At 33.8% G+C, this 16,511-nt stretch overlaps 1 protein-coding gene across 10 annotated transcripts in view; it reads right to left on the bottom strand.

Moving 5' to 3' along the window:
- PEX5L (peroxisomal biogenesis factor 5 like) overlaps positions 1 to 16,511 on the bottom strand; it is a 229,421-nt gene that overhangs the window by 86,429 nt on the left and 126,481 nt on the right. For 4 of the 10 annotated variants that reach the window (XM_045502880.1, XM_045502882.1, XM_045502879.1 and 1 more), the window contains 2 exons: positions 13,945 to 14,049; positions 5,295 to 5,406 (listed from right to left, as the gene is read on the bottom strand). In XM_045502880.1, the coding sequence (XP_045358836.1) occupies positions 5,295 to 5,406; positions 13,945 to 14,049 (217 nt within the window). Of the gene's footprint in view, positions 1 to 5,294; positions 5,407 to 11,890; positions 11,957 to 13,944; positions 14,050 to 16,362; positions 16,429 to 16,511 lie in introns of those variants that run through there. The other 6 variants (XM_045502883.1, XM_045502886.1, XM_045502881.1 and 3 more) reach the window with 4 other exon arrangements.

Raw genomic sequence — 16,511 nt, 5'->3', positions numbered from 1 at the left:
GTATGTATATGTTTATGTGTGTGTGAGAGAGAGAGAGAGAGAAAGAGAAAGAGAGAGAGAGAGAAACTAATAGACTTAAAAATGCTACGTTGCTGGCTTTGGAGATGGAGGAAGTGGCCACAAGCCAAGGGATTCCAGGTACTTCCAGAAGCTGGAAAAGGCAGGGAGACAAATTCTCCTTTAGAGCCTCCAGAAGGAATGTGGCTCTGCCGACACCTTGATTTTAGGACTGCTGACTGACAGAATTATAGGACAGTAAACTGGTGTTGTTTTTAAGCAACTGAATTTGTGGTAATTTGTTACAGCAGCAATAGGAAACTAATACAGCTTGTAGATCAGTGTCCATGCCAGGATGCAAACACAGGCCCTGTCACTCCCAAGCATGTGTTTGTTACCACGCCTCACTACACTTTATCTGAACCTGGAAGAAATATGCTGATTCCATTGGTGTGGCTTTGATTATTTTTTTGGTTATTCCCAATCTGGCAGTTTGGGTAGTCTGAGGCAGAATTTAAATAGTTGGTAATCTCAAAAACTGCTTCTTTTTTAAAAAAATTTTTTTTTACACTTATTTATTTTTGAGAGACAGAGACAGACAGCATGAGCAGGGGAGGGGCAAAGAGAGAGGGAGACACAGAATCAGAAGCAAGGTCCAGGCTCCGAGCTGTCAGCACAGAGCCCAATGTGAGGCTCGAACCCACTAACTGTGAGATCGTGACCTGAGCCGAAGTTGGATGCTTAACTGACTGAGCCACCCAGGCACCCCTACTTCTTCTTTTTTAAATCATCTAGTTTCATTGGATAGAATTTCCTGAAGATGTAAGATGTAAGATGCTATGTAAGTACTTGTTTCCATTTATCTCAAGGATACCTAATTGAAGATCACAACGTATTGAACTGCAAGGCTCCTACAGGGCACTGAAGATGTTTATGAATGCTAGATTACTTGGGCTGTGGGAGGTGAGGCTGCTTAAAACAGTTAGAATGAAATAGCACCTATTATGAAGCTCTGATTTGATACTTTGATGGTAAGCACAATGCTATTTACACCACTACAGTATAATGAGGCTCAGATTTCTAGTGTATTTCTCTTAAGGAATAAATCTACATGGAGTGGTTAGAGAGAGCAGATCATGAAACAACCCTGATTGGTGCAGCCACAGAATGTGCCACAAGGAGCTGATGAGATCTCTGTTCTGTTTTGTAAGCTACGCAGTTATTCTAGAAACATGGTATTCTTTAGTATAGTGGCTACAAAGCAAAGTCCCTTAGGAATAATTTTGCCAGTGATGTCAAATAGATAAAATGGACTTAAATAATTCAACAAATTTTTGCTTATTTTATCTGAATATGTAATTAGAGCTACTTTCTACATTTCTAAGTTCTCTCAAGAGGCATGCCATTGGGTTCACAGCTACTTGGGCTTCAGAGAAATGTATTTTGTAAATATTACACTAACTTTGCAATTAAAATATTTAATTGGGTGGCTGTGACATGAGTATGAACTTTAAGGGTGGCTCTTCCCTTGTACATATGGGTCACTTATACAGGTACACAGATCCCATATAAGGAGTTGAAATTATTTTTTTTTAAATCATGAAAAATGTTTCTTCTATAGTATCCAACTAATGGCTCAAGTTTGGGGATAAATTTTTTTTAGATTATGCACATTGATAAATGCAAACCAAGGACCCCCTGTTTTTCTTGGTCTTTAGAAAAGAATCTTTCTTGCACTTTGACATATGTTAGGTTTTTTGGGAGATTATAGACCAACAAATTATTTTTGCAAATTTTAGAGTAAATAGTTGTTCTATAATGTAATCATGATCTTAAAATATCCATTGTCTAGTTACTTTCTGAACATCTGATATTTGCATCTGTGACAATATGTATTCATTTGTCATTTTAAAATCAAGGATATTAGTCATGATCTTACCTTACCTACCATGTAGGGATACAGTTTGAGAGGGTCAAGGAATTAGATACCATCTAGATTACAGATGAATTAAAGATAATTTGGGGTATTAATGACAACAAAATTAAAAACATCTTTATTTGATCAGCTTGATATTATCATTATTGGATGACAAAAAGTTAATCCTAAACAAGCAGAACAAGTAGAAACAACCAGAAAGTAAAAAAGATAATTCAATACTTTAGAAAAAGATTATAACTTAGAACTTTTATGAGACAGAAGACTGACTGACATGTTCTTTTAAGATCAGTAGAGGAAAAAATCCTATCATTTGAGTGACATTTGGAAGAGATAAATATTTCCTATATTGTTTATTTTATGCTAATTTATATAAGAACTATGTTCTTTAAATATTTAAGTAAATGTCAAGGTGGTGGCACACTTTATTTTTTACTGGAAGAAAATGCCAAGTATAAGTGACTCTCTTAGTCTTCTTGACTGACTTGGTACAAACTAGAAGCAGGTTTTCTTCCATATTTTACTCCAAGATTGTTTAATATCCATTCTTTAAGCATAAAGATATACATAATACCTGGGGTGTAACAGACAATGTTCAAAGACTGTCCTGATTTGTCAATGTACTTTCATAGTATTCTATAAAATAACAATATTCTATTTCAAATTATTTTTTATTAAAAATTTAGACAGAAAATAGTAACTATATATTTTCCCCAGAAACCTTAGCTATAAAATTATTGGACCAAATTGGAATTCTTTCTAAAGTGTTTGTATGCTAAAATTTTTCCTGTTTAGAGATGTATAATAATGTTCCATATTGAGATATCAATAGTAGGTTCTATAACATTTAAGAAAAAAGTGTATTTCTTAGGCATTAAAAAAATACGGAGTTTCCTCCTTGAGATATACTTTTAAGATTAAAAAAACACACTATCAAATAAGAGTATTCCCTCAGGATAAAAATCTGTGTGACCCAGATGCACTGAGTGATGAGGACAAGAGAAGAAAACCTCACAATCTCAAAATACCATTATTCTTGAACCCCTATTTTGGAGGGTGCCATGGATGGAACTGTGTCCCCGTAAAAAAAACTCATATGTTGAAGTCTTAACCCCTAGTGCCTTGGAATGTGACTTTATTTGGAAATAGGGTTGTTGGAAATATAATTAGTTAAGATGTGTCATATTGTAGTAGAAGAGGTGCTGAATTCAATATGGCTGGTGTTCTTATGAGAAAGGGAAATTTGGATACAGAGACAGACACAAACACAGGAAGACATGCACACAGGAAGAATGTCATGTGAAGATTACAGTTATGCTGCCACAAGCCAATGAACTACCAGCAAAGGAAAGTTTTTTCCTTTCTGTCCTTCCCAGGACAGTTTCTTCCTGAGCACATTTAGAGAGAGGGTGGCCCTGCTGATACCTTAATTTTGGTCTTCTAGTTGCCAGAATTACAAAACAATAAATTTCTGTTGTTCAATCCACTCAATTTGTGGTATCTTGTCATGAAAGTCTAGAAAATGTATATAGAAGGCAATATTGTAGTATTGCAATCGTAAGAAGTTACAACTTCTTTTGAATTTTTTCTCCAATATTTCATATATCTCTTTCATAGTTGGAAAAATCAAAGTGAAAGTGCCTTTTGAATCAAGTATTATGCTGCTGTCTCTGGTGGGCCCTTCCTAAGTGACTTAATTTTAGCATTAGTGGGAGTTGGAAAGTGCATAAGGTACTGGAATCAAGATCTGAGAACACTATCCTTTGCAGATTTTTTTTTTAGAACAATGGGAACTTCTCAGTGCATCCAATTCTCATGGATTTTCCTGAAATGAGAGACACAAAGCTCCTCTCCAGTTTTGGAGGAATGAGCTCTAGTTTCATAGATAAGAAGGATAAATTTGATCAGGTAAAATCTGAACTTATTAATTTCCCGCTTAAATGTACCAAGTATAATTTTATTTGCTTGGTTACTCAAAGTGATAGTTGAATTTAGAAAATGATTGCTTTGGTGTGATATAAAGAAAGTTAATGCATTTGAACAGAGAAGCATCGGGTATACTGTTTTCCTAACCTGATACCTAACAGTAATGGTAACATCTGTTAGAGCTTACATGGTATTAAGCTCTTACGTAGATTGCTTCATTTAATCTTCCCAAGTAACCTATGAGATGTTACCATTATAGATGAGGAAACAGACTTAGTTAAGCAACTTTCCCAAGGACAAGAGCTGCTAAGTGGCACAGCTGGGTTTTGACATTGTGAACTGTGACTCCAGACACTGTAGACTATACTCCTGCATAAAGCTTCTATCTTGTGTTAACTTTTGCCGTTGTAATTTTTAGCATTTAAAAACCCCACAATTTCCTTCACTCGTGATTTTCTTCACTTACCTAAAAGTATAATGAAAATATACCAGGAAACAGCAAGCTGAGGACATGATGGGGAAATGGATGCATTTAACAAGGCAGCACGTAACTGTTCTCTCCTTTCTCCATTAAATTCTTTCCTGCAATCTAACATAGCCTTTGTTCTTTGATTCTGAACATCATTTTTTCATCCTTATTTGAACAAGATGCCTTTGAACGTGAGTGGTGACTGAATAAAATCAATGCAGAAAGGCTGTCTCTGATACAGAAGGTGAAAAGTAGCTTTTGCGTCACATCTTATGTAGCTCCCTCGGGGTGGGCCCTAACTAAGTGACTTAGTTTTAGCATCAGTGAAAATTGGCAAATGCAGAGGGTACTAGAGGAGATGTGATTCATACCAGTGGGATCCTGCATCCACTCATTGGATGAATACTTATTAGTGCCTATATGTATGTGCCTACACAGATGATAGTTCACTGTTTGGGTATGTTTTAATTCCAGAAGAATATGCAAAGAAATCATTGTAAGAGGAAACAAGTAACACATTTACATGACAGAAAAATGAAATCGGCTCTTCAACATTTCAAGTCTCTAGGACTTTTAATTTTGTCATTTCAATCCACTTGAAGGGGCTGCCTACATTTTTGGACTTTTGACATACAAAATATTTCCAGCCACAACTTTAAAACCTTACTCTGAAATAGATGCTTTTGTTTAAAAGATTCTTTGTAATGTGACTTGAGATGCAAAGATGTAAATCTGCACAGAAAAGATTCATTTGCTAATATTCAGCAAAATTGGTTGGGTAATATACATTGCAGTTTCTTTTATATTACAGAGTGATTTACCATTTTATGTTGAATAGTATATATTCTTAGCTTTCATTGGTTGCAAACATTATTCTACTTAAAATGCATTATAGAAACAAAATATGCATTTCATTATAGTGAAAATTAGCTCTACTTGAGGATCAGTTAAAAGTGAAAGAATTACCGGCTGTGTTGGACGTTACTGGCCTTGCTATTGCCTCCGATTTGGTTTCACAAAGAAAGTCATCGATGGAGGGACTCAAGAGGGGTCTGCTTTCTTGCTGTTCATTCACCAGCTGAGAACAGATGAACACAGGTATCAAAGGGCTTTGTTACACTGCAGAATCAGATGAATTAAAATGCAGCCTTGCAACAAAATGAGAATAGCAAGCTTATAAATAAATAAATAAATAAATAAATAAATAAAGGGGTAAGGGCAAGAAAGAAAAACGATATCAAGGGATGGGGAATGAGCCTTTTAGCACTGTCAACATATGTTGGATGCAGCCAATTTCAGTTTTTAAAGCTCAAGCCTTTTTTTTCTCCTAGTACTGTTTTAAAATTCTAATTTCAATATGTGGAAAATGACACCTAATGAATCACAGTTCCTAAGGACCAATCCCACTCTTCACTTGGACAAAACACTACTGAGACCTGATATACTGGCCCCAGACTTTGAGGTGACACATTCTGTTTAGGATGGGCCATCAGTATTATGTGATAAGCACACAGAGATCTGTATGTGTGTGGATAAAAGTTCTTTTCTCTCTCTCTAAAAAAAACTCAAGACATCTATGGGCACATATCCTTCTTACATTTCCTTGGGATGCTTTTGTAGAGCATAACAAACATTATTTTGGGAGAGTAGAAAATATTGTTATATTAACTATATAGGTATCCAGTGGATATGTTTCTGAAAATCTATATGTAAAATAGATTTCTGTCAATTCAATTGTGTTTTCCCATTGGCTTGCTCTCTAATTTTAGAAATCCTTCAGTTTGATTTTTAGTTGGTCTCTAATTAGCAGTGGCAGCCAATTATTAACTTTCAGTTATTCTGCACCTCTTAGAATCCAGACTTCCTTAAGTTCTGCTTCCATGGTTAAGGGAAGAAATATAATCATGACATTAAAGTGGTTAATTCCTAAATTAACTGTTTTCGTTTTTCAGGAGTTTTTATATTGGCCTATCTTAAAATGGACATAACCATCCAGTTTTCTACTTAAGAAAAAGATGTGCCTAAAAACCTCTAGATTTTTAAATACTGATTTGCAAGTCTGCATTTTCAGAGACACATAAAACAAAGACGAAGTCTTATTTTCTTTATTTTTTTTTCTTCATTTTGGATATAAATTCCTTTGTAAACAGTGACTAACAATAATTCTTATATCACAGCTCTGTGAGTAAATGTGTGAAATGGGCCTGGATTAACTATGGTTTTAGAAGACCAGGGTGTTAGATTTCTGTAGGTACTTTTAGATATAAACATTAAAAATTATAGTCTTAATTTGATAAAAATATTTCTAGAAAGGCTTTTGTCCACATAAAAATGTCTAAATGGAAAAACAAAGGAAAAGGCAGTTGAGAGGGCTTATCCTTTTAGGCAAGTCTATCTATCAAAGATAATATTTTTTTGGAGCCTCTCTCTTCATGAAACTTCAGACTTATTTTCTGGAGAAAGTACTTCTAGCATTCTCAGACTTTTCTCAACATAGGAAGAAAGAAATACCAAAGAGGAGGCTGTTCAGAGAGACCCTATGGCGTCCAGGACTGAGGTATGGCTTCTCCTCTGCCTCATAAGGTCTGTGTTTCTTCCACATCTACTGTCTTGTTTCTGAGCACACATCAAACCCAGACTGATGGAGTTGTTACATCTGCCTAATTTCCATAACTGAGCTGTTCCTGTGGCTTTCTTGCGTAGATACAAATCAAAGAGGAAATAACAAACTACTTTCTGAGTCTGTGTTTTTCAAAATGGGGCACAGTTTAACTGTTGGGAAATTCTGGGGGTGGAGTGGGGGATGGTGGCAGGTCTCTGGGGTGAAGAGGATAAAGGGCCAGATTTCAGATATCATGGGAAGGTAATTTAGGAATTGACAGTTTTTTGGTTTTGATGGAGATAGGGAAGATGAAACAAGAAATATCATGAAATCTTTTCTTATAAGTTCTGAGGTCAGAGGCTATGTCTTACTCATACTTATATCCTTCACTACTTCTAATAGAATGTTTTCATGTACAAGGGGATCAATAAATGCCTACCAAATGGGACAGTGACTTTGCAGAAACTGAGGATGTAAAAATATCTACCTCAAACTGTCCAATTTTAAACTGTGTCTTCAGTTGGATGAATTTGGGAATCATTATTTTAGCCATACTAAGGCCTATTTTATTTGTATTTGTATAAATAAGAATAGCTTCTCATATGCCCCCTCCTCATTTTCAAACAAATTTATGGTTTTCCTATGGTGACCTGAGAATAAATCTTTTAGGTCCTAAAGGAAACTTGCAAAATGAACTGAATCTCCCAAAGAGTTCCTCTAAACTTTGCTTCCAAATTGTAGACCAATCTATTCTCTCCTTATTCGTTGGTAGGATATGACTTATTGACTTTCTCTTAGAGTTACTTCCTTCAGTTGGAAAACACTTTATGAACTTACCTCATTTCATCATTTGAGTACAGAATATATTGATGTTAAAAAATAAAAGGTGAGTCAAAAGGTTTCCATTTTTTAAAATAATTGAGTTAGAGTAATTTCAATTTGGATTAATCAGATGATCAGATCTGAGTCAAAATGACCCACTACATTAGTTTTTAGGGCCTTTGTCTTCTTACTTTGTTTACGTTTAAAATTTTCATTTCTTATTCTCCTTTGTTCCTCTTCTCAATATTTAAAACACTTCAAAGCCTTTCTAATGGTCAGAGATTCTTACTTCTCTTTCAGGATCCCATTACTGGCACATTGTCTGGGAACCTTCAGCACTAGGCAGTGAGTGTCTTCTTAGAGCATCTCCTTCTTGCCATGTTTTACCCAGTCTTATAACTTTAGTTTCACCTGTTTTTTCCCCTACTAGACTATGACCTCTTTGAAGCTAGAGACCTTATCCAAGTAACTTTTGTATCTCATAGCAGCAGTTTAATAAACATTGACTGATTTACAGTCTAACTGAATGGTGAATTGTACAAAAGAATGATTACATGGGCATCCCCAATTTCATACTGGGTTTGATCAACTCACAGACAGGCCAGTGGTCCTCAGAAATGTTTACCAAGTTCCTGGCAAGCTTTAAACCATGAATCTAAGTCCATTTTCTCCCAGGGTCACGTCATTTAAATGTTTGGAAACTTAAAGTTATCTAAAGGTTCATTTCTAAATGCAAGGCTTTTACCAAACAGTCAAGAATGCAAAGCTTGAATGCCTAATGAGAAAAATAAGGGCATAGGCCTGCCCCATGCCATTCTTGGAAGAAGGACATGGCCCAGTGCAAATGGGAGGCCAGTGATACTTCAAGAAAACATTACTACCTCACTCAGGAATTTATTTATTTATTTTATTTTATATTTTATATTATTATTTTATTTATTTTTTGAGAGAGTGAGAGAGAGAAAGCAGGGGAGGGGTAGAGGGAGAGGGAGAATCTTAAGCAGGCTCCACCCATGGAGCTGGAAGCAGGACTTGATCTCACAATTGTGAGATCACGATCTGAGTCGAAATCAAGAGTCGGGCACTTAAACCGACTGAGCCACCCAGGTGCCCCTCACTCAGGGATTTTAATTCAGAGATTCAAATTTGAAGATTTTGAGGGAGAACCTTACATGGTCAATGGACATAGAAACAAAAGGAAAGAGCAGAAGTAAGAAAGCTGTGCACTTACATGTAGGGGTTTCCTTGCCACCCAGAATTCACAAAGACTATTGAACATTTATACTTTCCTTGTAATCATAGGTTGTGAATGAAATATTCTGTCAAATGCCTTCAATTAACTTATGACTTAGACTGGTCAGTTGATGTGGCAACTATTAACCACCACAGGATCAAATTGGTTCTTATTTTACATCCAGTGTTTAGTATTGCACGGAATGCAGACAATAATATCAGCTTTAATAAATTATTGCCTCTTGGAAAACTTTATCTAAAAATGCATTTGCCTTAGTACAACTTGATTTCTCTAATTTCAGTGTTAACAATTAAATTATTATGTAATCTAAGCTACAGGGGAATATTTAACCAAGATGAAAGTATTTTGCTTTTAAATACTGCCTGTTACTTAAACTCCAGTGTATGTTTATATTGTTTGTTTTGTGACTTAAATATGTTTATTTACCTTTGAACAATACATTGCTTAGGTATTTCATGAAAAAGTACAGAGTTAAATAAAAGTTTGTAATAACTTATGTCACCAAGAATGAACACAAGACCAAAATACATTTTACAATGTCTGTAAAGGATAATAATCCATTATTCCATATTTTTTACACTTCAGATTGTTGATCTCAAACTGTTGTTTTAGTTTAAAGTAAAATATTGTTTTTATTTTTAAACACTTTAGTACTTAATAATTTTAAAAGTTCAAACGTTAAAGTTAGTAAGTTAAAAAACAGTTTACAAGTATCTCATATTTGAACTGTTAATTTAAAAAGTTTGTAATAATATACCATGTATCTTACCTCATCTAAATAAAATTGAAAAATTTAAGATTGTTTTGTTTTATATAAAATATAAATATGATTTTAATAAGTATATCTGTGCATTTTGAAAATTCATTTATTATTTGTGACATTGTTGATGCAAAGTATGTGTCATTTTAAAATAGGTTTTCTTTCATAATTTCATAATTGAACTACTTGTTTATGGCTTTATTAGTCCTATGCAAGTTTAGAAATTTGTGTGGTGCCCATCAAAATAGTGACCATGTCAAAACTAAGTTAATTGACTCAATCCACTGAAACCCCAAGACAACTAATTAAATCATTAGGATGCATCCTTTAAATATTTAGACTTTGAGAGTTTTGTCATGGTAACTCTGACACCCGACCAAAGTAATTTCTTGTGAGCTAGTAATCGTACTAATAGTTCTGCTCTGCCTTCTCCCCCCACCGCAGTAAAGGATAACCGTGTAATAACTTGCAACTCTTTGACTTGATCTAAATGTCAACCAACTGACTATATTTTCCTGACAGGATAGTTAGACTTAAAAAATGTGAATCTGTTCATGGGGAAATGAATAGATATTACTGTTTACAGCTTGGGTAGTCCTAACATTGAGGCAGGCAGGAGAACATAAAGCAATTATTTCAAGTTGGTAATAGAAACCCAAACAATGCTATATTTAGCAGCCTTGAGAACATTTTTTCCAATCAAGGACATTGTTCTTTTTATGTTTATAAGACACAAAAATAATATCAGTATCTAGGTATCAGGAGTGGGGACAGATAGAAAAACAAGGGTTGAGTTTGCCAAAAAAAAAAAAAAAAAAAAAAAAAAAAAAAGAAGAAAAAATTCCCTTAGCAAGAAGAGATCTGAAACACACACTTTTCAGATATTATACTCTCTAGATATCTTGCTTAAAAAAGTGCTATGGGATGTGGTTAAAATGGAAATTTCTGATGGTTCCTTATGAGAAAAAATATTTGCTAACAATTTCATTTTCATAAAGAATAATAATTTTTTCTATGATATAAGCAATCTTTTGGCACATAGTTGTTCCTTCTTCCTCAAATTGGATTAATTTATACTATTACAGTCTAGAGGAGTGCTGTGCAATAGAAATACAATGAAAACTTGCTAATTAAAAATTTTCTGGTAGCCGCTTTTAAAACATTGAAAATAAACAGGAAATAAATTTAATAATATATTTTATTTAGCCCAATGAATCCAAAAAATTATCATTTCAACATGTAATCAACATAAACATTATTAATGCGACAGTTTATATTACTTTTCTTTGAATAAAATCTTCAAAATCTGGTGCATATTTTACACTTTTAGCACATCTCAATTATGGGTAGTCACAAAACACTCAATAGCCACACATGGCTAGTGGCTACTGTATTGAACAGCACAGGTCTAGAGAAACTCTTTCCCTCAAAGACTTGAGGACGTACTGTTTTTCCTTCAAACCTTTCATCAATGCACACTTGTTTACATACTGCTTGACTTCAAGTGTTAGTCTAGGACAGCATGAATCTGAGCTTCTATGAAGTGCTTAACATATTGTTTGCTAATACAGAATTAATAATGAAAGTAAACAAAAAGAGGAATTCTCAGAGGGCCTAGCAATTTCTGAATTCGGGTCATCTGGCCAACTCTCCCGTTTTAGTTCAATTTGTTCAGTGTACTATAAATGACTTCACTGGATTATGTTTGGTTAAATCTCTCTAAAAGTGATTGTAATAATCACAAAATACAAAAAATGCTGCAATAAAAGCTATTCTACACTTACAACCTGTTGACTGAACAGTTAGTAAACAAGTTAGGACTCAGTGTTTCAAGAACTTATTTTGTACTTTATCAATTATGGTTATTCTAAGGACATTATCGAGAGAGCAGCAATTAGTTTCAGACACATCTGGAATCTATGAATGGGCAGCTGGCATTGACATACCAGTGATGAAGATGAGTCAATGTAGTCAGTAGTATGTAGCGCTATGTCAGAAGGGGCTATACAGGAGATGCTTGGACAGACATATTTCAAGACACTAATACATTCACACAGGATAACAAGTAAGAATGTGGTATGGTACACGGATTGGATGCTATGGTTGCTATGAGAAGTACTCACTTTTTCAGATCATTCTGCTGCTTTTTGGCTTGTGCACGCCACTGGTGCATAGCAGGGAAGAAGCCACTTGTGTATAGTGGAAAAAGTATGTCAACTAATAAAGCTGTATTTGACTGAGAAATAATTGTATCATAGCTGTCACTAAATTAATTCCATAAAATTATCATCACAACAGATGCATTACGTTTTATGAATCAGAACTGTTTGCTGATTCATAAACTAGCCAGTATGCAACAAGAATATGATGCACCAAAGAAAGCATTACATAATCTTCATGCAGTAAAATTGTAACTAGAACCTCAAAAACAGTTAATGAAACATTAGACAGGGATTAAAGAAGGAACTTGCTACACACAAATGTTCTGAATATGAAAAAATGGTAATCACAATTCCTTTTCTCAATTAAAAAAATAAAAAATGTATTTTGTGTTAAATTTTAAATTCAAGTGTAGGTTATAATGGTAATTTTGGACCTTTGAAAGGGATTACTGGAAAGCACATAGCATTGCATGGTTTGGGGGAAAGAATCTTAGGTCCTGGGGCCTGTCCTAACTTGTGATAATCTGAAATGATATTGTAGTACAACTATGCCAATGGCAAATCTGGATAGGTTTTCTACTGATGAATATGGCTCTGTCGTTAGCCAAGAACTCCCAACTAGTTCTCACCTCCCTTAGCATTTACCTGAGGAACTCTGAGCTGCGTATTTTGGACATGGATCCTACAAAGGGTAGGAGATCAATGTAAAACTGTACATGTTTTACTATGTAAATTAAGTAAAGAATGGAGACGTTGGTAAATATAAAGCATATTTCTTTGTAACTACCACTATGTGTGACTGGGAAGAAGCATCTCTTCTTTATGGGTAAAAATCTCACAATATAAAATTTAACCCAAAGTCCTAGGAATCTTTAATAATTTTTTTGATTATTCAATTTTGATTGTTGTATGTTGTTATGATTTCCATTACTTACAACACAGTGTTTAGAATAAAATAAAACCACACATGTTGGCAGCAGCTGGGGATGTGATCTGATGATATTCTAAAAATAAGTTGCCATAATTTAGCTTTTGATATAAATGCCTTTCATGAGGACTGTAAATGGACATGTTTCTAATTCTAGACATGTTCATATAATTGGAACTGAATCACTGCATTTACTATTGCATTACAGAAAAAAAGAAATGTTTAAGATAACAATCTAATCTAAATTATAAGATAAATGCAAGTAAAAATATTTTTCATTTAAAAATTTAAAACTGATAGTTCCACAGAGTGGTGATGAGTATACTATACATATTTATGTGGATTTTACAGGGTGTTTCAAAAGTCCCTGAGGACATACAGGATTCACAGTCTCAGCGTGTCTTTGCATACAAATGCAAACTTTTTTCTATACTTGTAATAATAAATGCTGAAAATGGCTCTCATGTGTGTATAATAGAGATGATATTTTTGTTTTCAAGGTCACTAAGTATAAGAAAGGTCACAAATGCCATTTTCTGCATGGGGACTCAGGGACTTCTGGCTCATTCCTGTAAATTAGGTATCCACATAAATATGTATAGACATATATGTAGTATGCATAGTCACAACATAAATATATTTAACATTTAAGAAAATTTAGATATTCTACTGGTAAACTGACATATGTATACAATAGAACTTGTATTTATTCACAGGAATTTGATTTTTTTTTTTTTTTGGTTGTTGTTCAAATGTACCATTAGCTTAATTGTTATTTCTTTCCCAAAGTTGTTAACAAGATTCCTTTATAAAGAAGCAACATGGTTTACTTGCACATACATTTTTTTAAAACTAAAGTTGAGTAATGAACATTAATATCCACAAATGACTAAATGATGGAATTTTCCTTTTTTAGCAATTTTGGTTTTCATTTTATATTGTATAATTATTTCATTGAAACTGTGCTTTTTAAAAATTGGTTCAAGTTAATGTTTTTTTTTTTTTTTCTTTTTGCTAGTTAGAAATCACAATGTCTGATAGATTAACATATGTCAGCTTCCTACAGGAACCCTATGGGTCTGCCCACCTGTGATGTCATAGTAAGGAGGGGCTTTTCTTCAGCAGACTCCTCCCTCGGTATCTCCTTCATCACCATGGCAACAGCCTTATCTGCCGCCCTAGAGCCTTTTCCCTATAACAGTGAAATCAACAATGACTTGTGTCAGGAGAAATCTTTAACTTATTATTACAAGATATTCTAATGTTTAAAGAGCAATCCAACATAAATGAAGAGGTAGGCTGCTGCAAGTGAATCTTGAGGCTTTTGGCTGAGGAGAAAACACACAAAATCTGAAAAAAGATTATTTGTGAACTTTTAGTTACCTACTTTTTCACCTTTACAGCTGACATATTTAATTTTAACATAGTATTTTATATGTATAATATTTTTTAAAGCAATTTGCATGACATGAACATAATTTTTATAGTATTGATTTAAAAACACTATGGATTGTCTATTATGTTAATTTACAAATTGTTCCTATAACATTCTTAAATGTTTTGAATGACAGAGTCTGCATCTGAGATCGGGATTAGGATCAGTGTCTGACTCCCACAGAGGGGTTTTGCTGGGTGGTCCCTGGAATCTGTCATTTTTTATTGGATTGGGCATAAAAAGAGTAAAAGTATCATAAAACTTCTAAAAATTCTTCAGTGGCTTAACATCACAGAAATTCACCCAGCTTGTGTATTTTGTGGAGATAATATGACCTTGGTGAAAAAAGTCTGCAATTCTCAATGTTTTTGAGACTGAAGAATTTTAATAGAAGTTTAGAAATGTCTTTTAATTGGAGAATCCCATAAATCTAGGTGTAAATAAAGGATGGTTGATAACTGAGGCACTGAAATATGTGTGTGTGTGTGTGTGTGTGTGTGTGTGTGTATCCCCACATTTTTTGTTTCCCACAAGCAGAATTTGGGACTGTAAAGGGGTATATTGGCTTTCTGTCTTTTTAGTTTACCAGACTATTAAGTTTTTGTGAGTAGATATGGCATAATGGAAAAAACAAAACAAAATATCACCTTCCCAACCCAATTAGAAACATCTTATACTATGTAAAAATTAAATAATCTCTAACCATTTTAAAAACAAAACGTCCATTTTCTCAGGTCTCTGGGCAAAGCTTCCCTAGAGAAAATAATTTTATACTAAGAGCACATATGAATATCTGTGCTGTAAATCTACTTAAAATGCAAATGTAGCATATAGAGATATCATAGGCAAAGATACAAAAATGAACATATGGGGGTTTGTTATCTGAAAGGTAATTAAGAGCTAGGGTCAATAATAACTCCAGAGGTTGATAAGTCTTGATAGTTTCCATGCAGCAAAAAAGGATGGAAGTGCATTATTATCTTGGGCTTGCAAGAGGGCTTTTTAAGTATTTAGAAGGTAGGTTTACTCTAGGAAGCAAAACTGTCTATTTTCTCAGGCATTGCTTCTCTAAAATGTAATGAGTGGCAGCTTTTACTTATGAAAACAAAGAAAAACTTTCTCTATAGATTTTAACATGTGTGAATCTCTTTACAAGGCGGAAAGTTTCTTTGGTGTGTTTTGACTTAAGAACTAACATTACTGAAAGATAATGTGTTATCTCCATGATGGAATATCAACTACTAGAGATTTTATTAGCACATATAACAGTAGTAATTTCCATATGTGTTCTGGAAAGTTTATATGGCCACAATCCTTAGAATAACTGACTTCTGGAAAAATAAAGAAAAACAATGATTTACTGCATAACAAATTGGGGTGCATAATGATCCCAGGTTTTTTCTTTATGAAGCAATGTGAACTTCCTAAAACAAAGATGCATACAATTCTGAATTCTGGGAAAATATTTATTATGGCACTATTAAACTATTTAACATTTTTTCAAACTATAAACATTATTTGGATGAAACATTACATACTATAAAGTGATGTCGCTTTAAAAGCTACACTCATTTGTAGACTAAATATAGTTTAACAAATATATTTGCAGCTTATTTTTTTAAAAGAGCAAAATCATTTGTGAAGAATTCTTTCCATGCTCCAAGAAGTTCTAATAATATAGCAATAAACAAAGTGGCATGCTTATATTTAAATTCCTAATATATTTAAAATAACAAGGTATACTTTTAAAATAATAGTAATAATTCAGAATCTGCTCTTGGGCTAAGAAAAAGATGTCAATTGATAAGCATCTCAAAAAATTTCAGGTCAATATTTCAATATACCATTTATTTGAAATGCTACCAATCATAAACTACATACAGATATTTTTCACATATGCAACTATTATAGCTAGAATTAGCAACGGACATGCCATTTCACTAAAACAAAAAACAAAACAAAACAAAAATTAGTCCTTTCATGCTGAACTCTAGAACAAAGCAGTGGTCAGCTAGAAAGGATGTATAATAAACACATGCGGTGCTTTTTATTTCTTGCAGAAAAACCCACCAAAGCCAGGGTCAGGTCACTTTTTTGAAGACAGTGCCACTTTTTCTTCAAGGTTACACCTACTACCTGAAAAGAGTCATGACACCCATGTTAGTGCCTGCTAGCAACTTTTTTTTTTACACCTTTTGGCTTTTGAGTTATTACCCCAC

This window comes from Leopardus geoffroyi, chromosome C2 (assembly GCF_018350155.1).
Source record: "Leopardus geoffroyi isolate Oge1 chromosome C2, O.geoffroyi_Oge1_pat1.0, whole genome shotgun sequence".
Lineage (NCBI taxonomy): Eukaryota > Metazoa > Chordata > Mammalia > Carnivora > Felidae > Leopardus > Leopardus geoffroyi.
The sequence above is the reverse complement of the archived record's forward strand: the minus strand, read 5'-3'. Positions and strand labels throughout refer to the sequence as shown.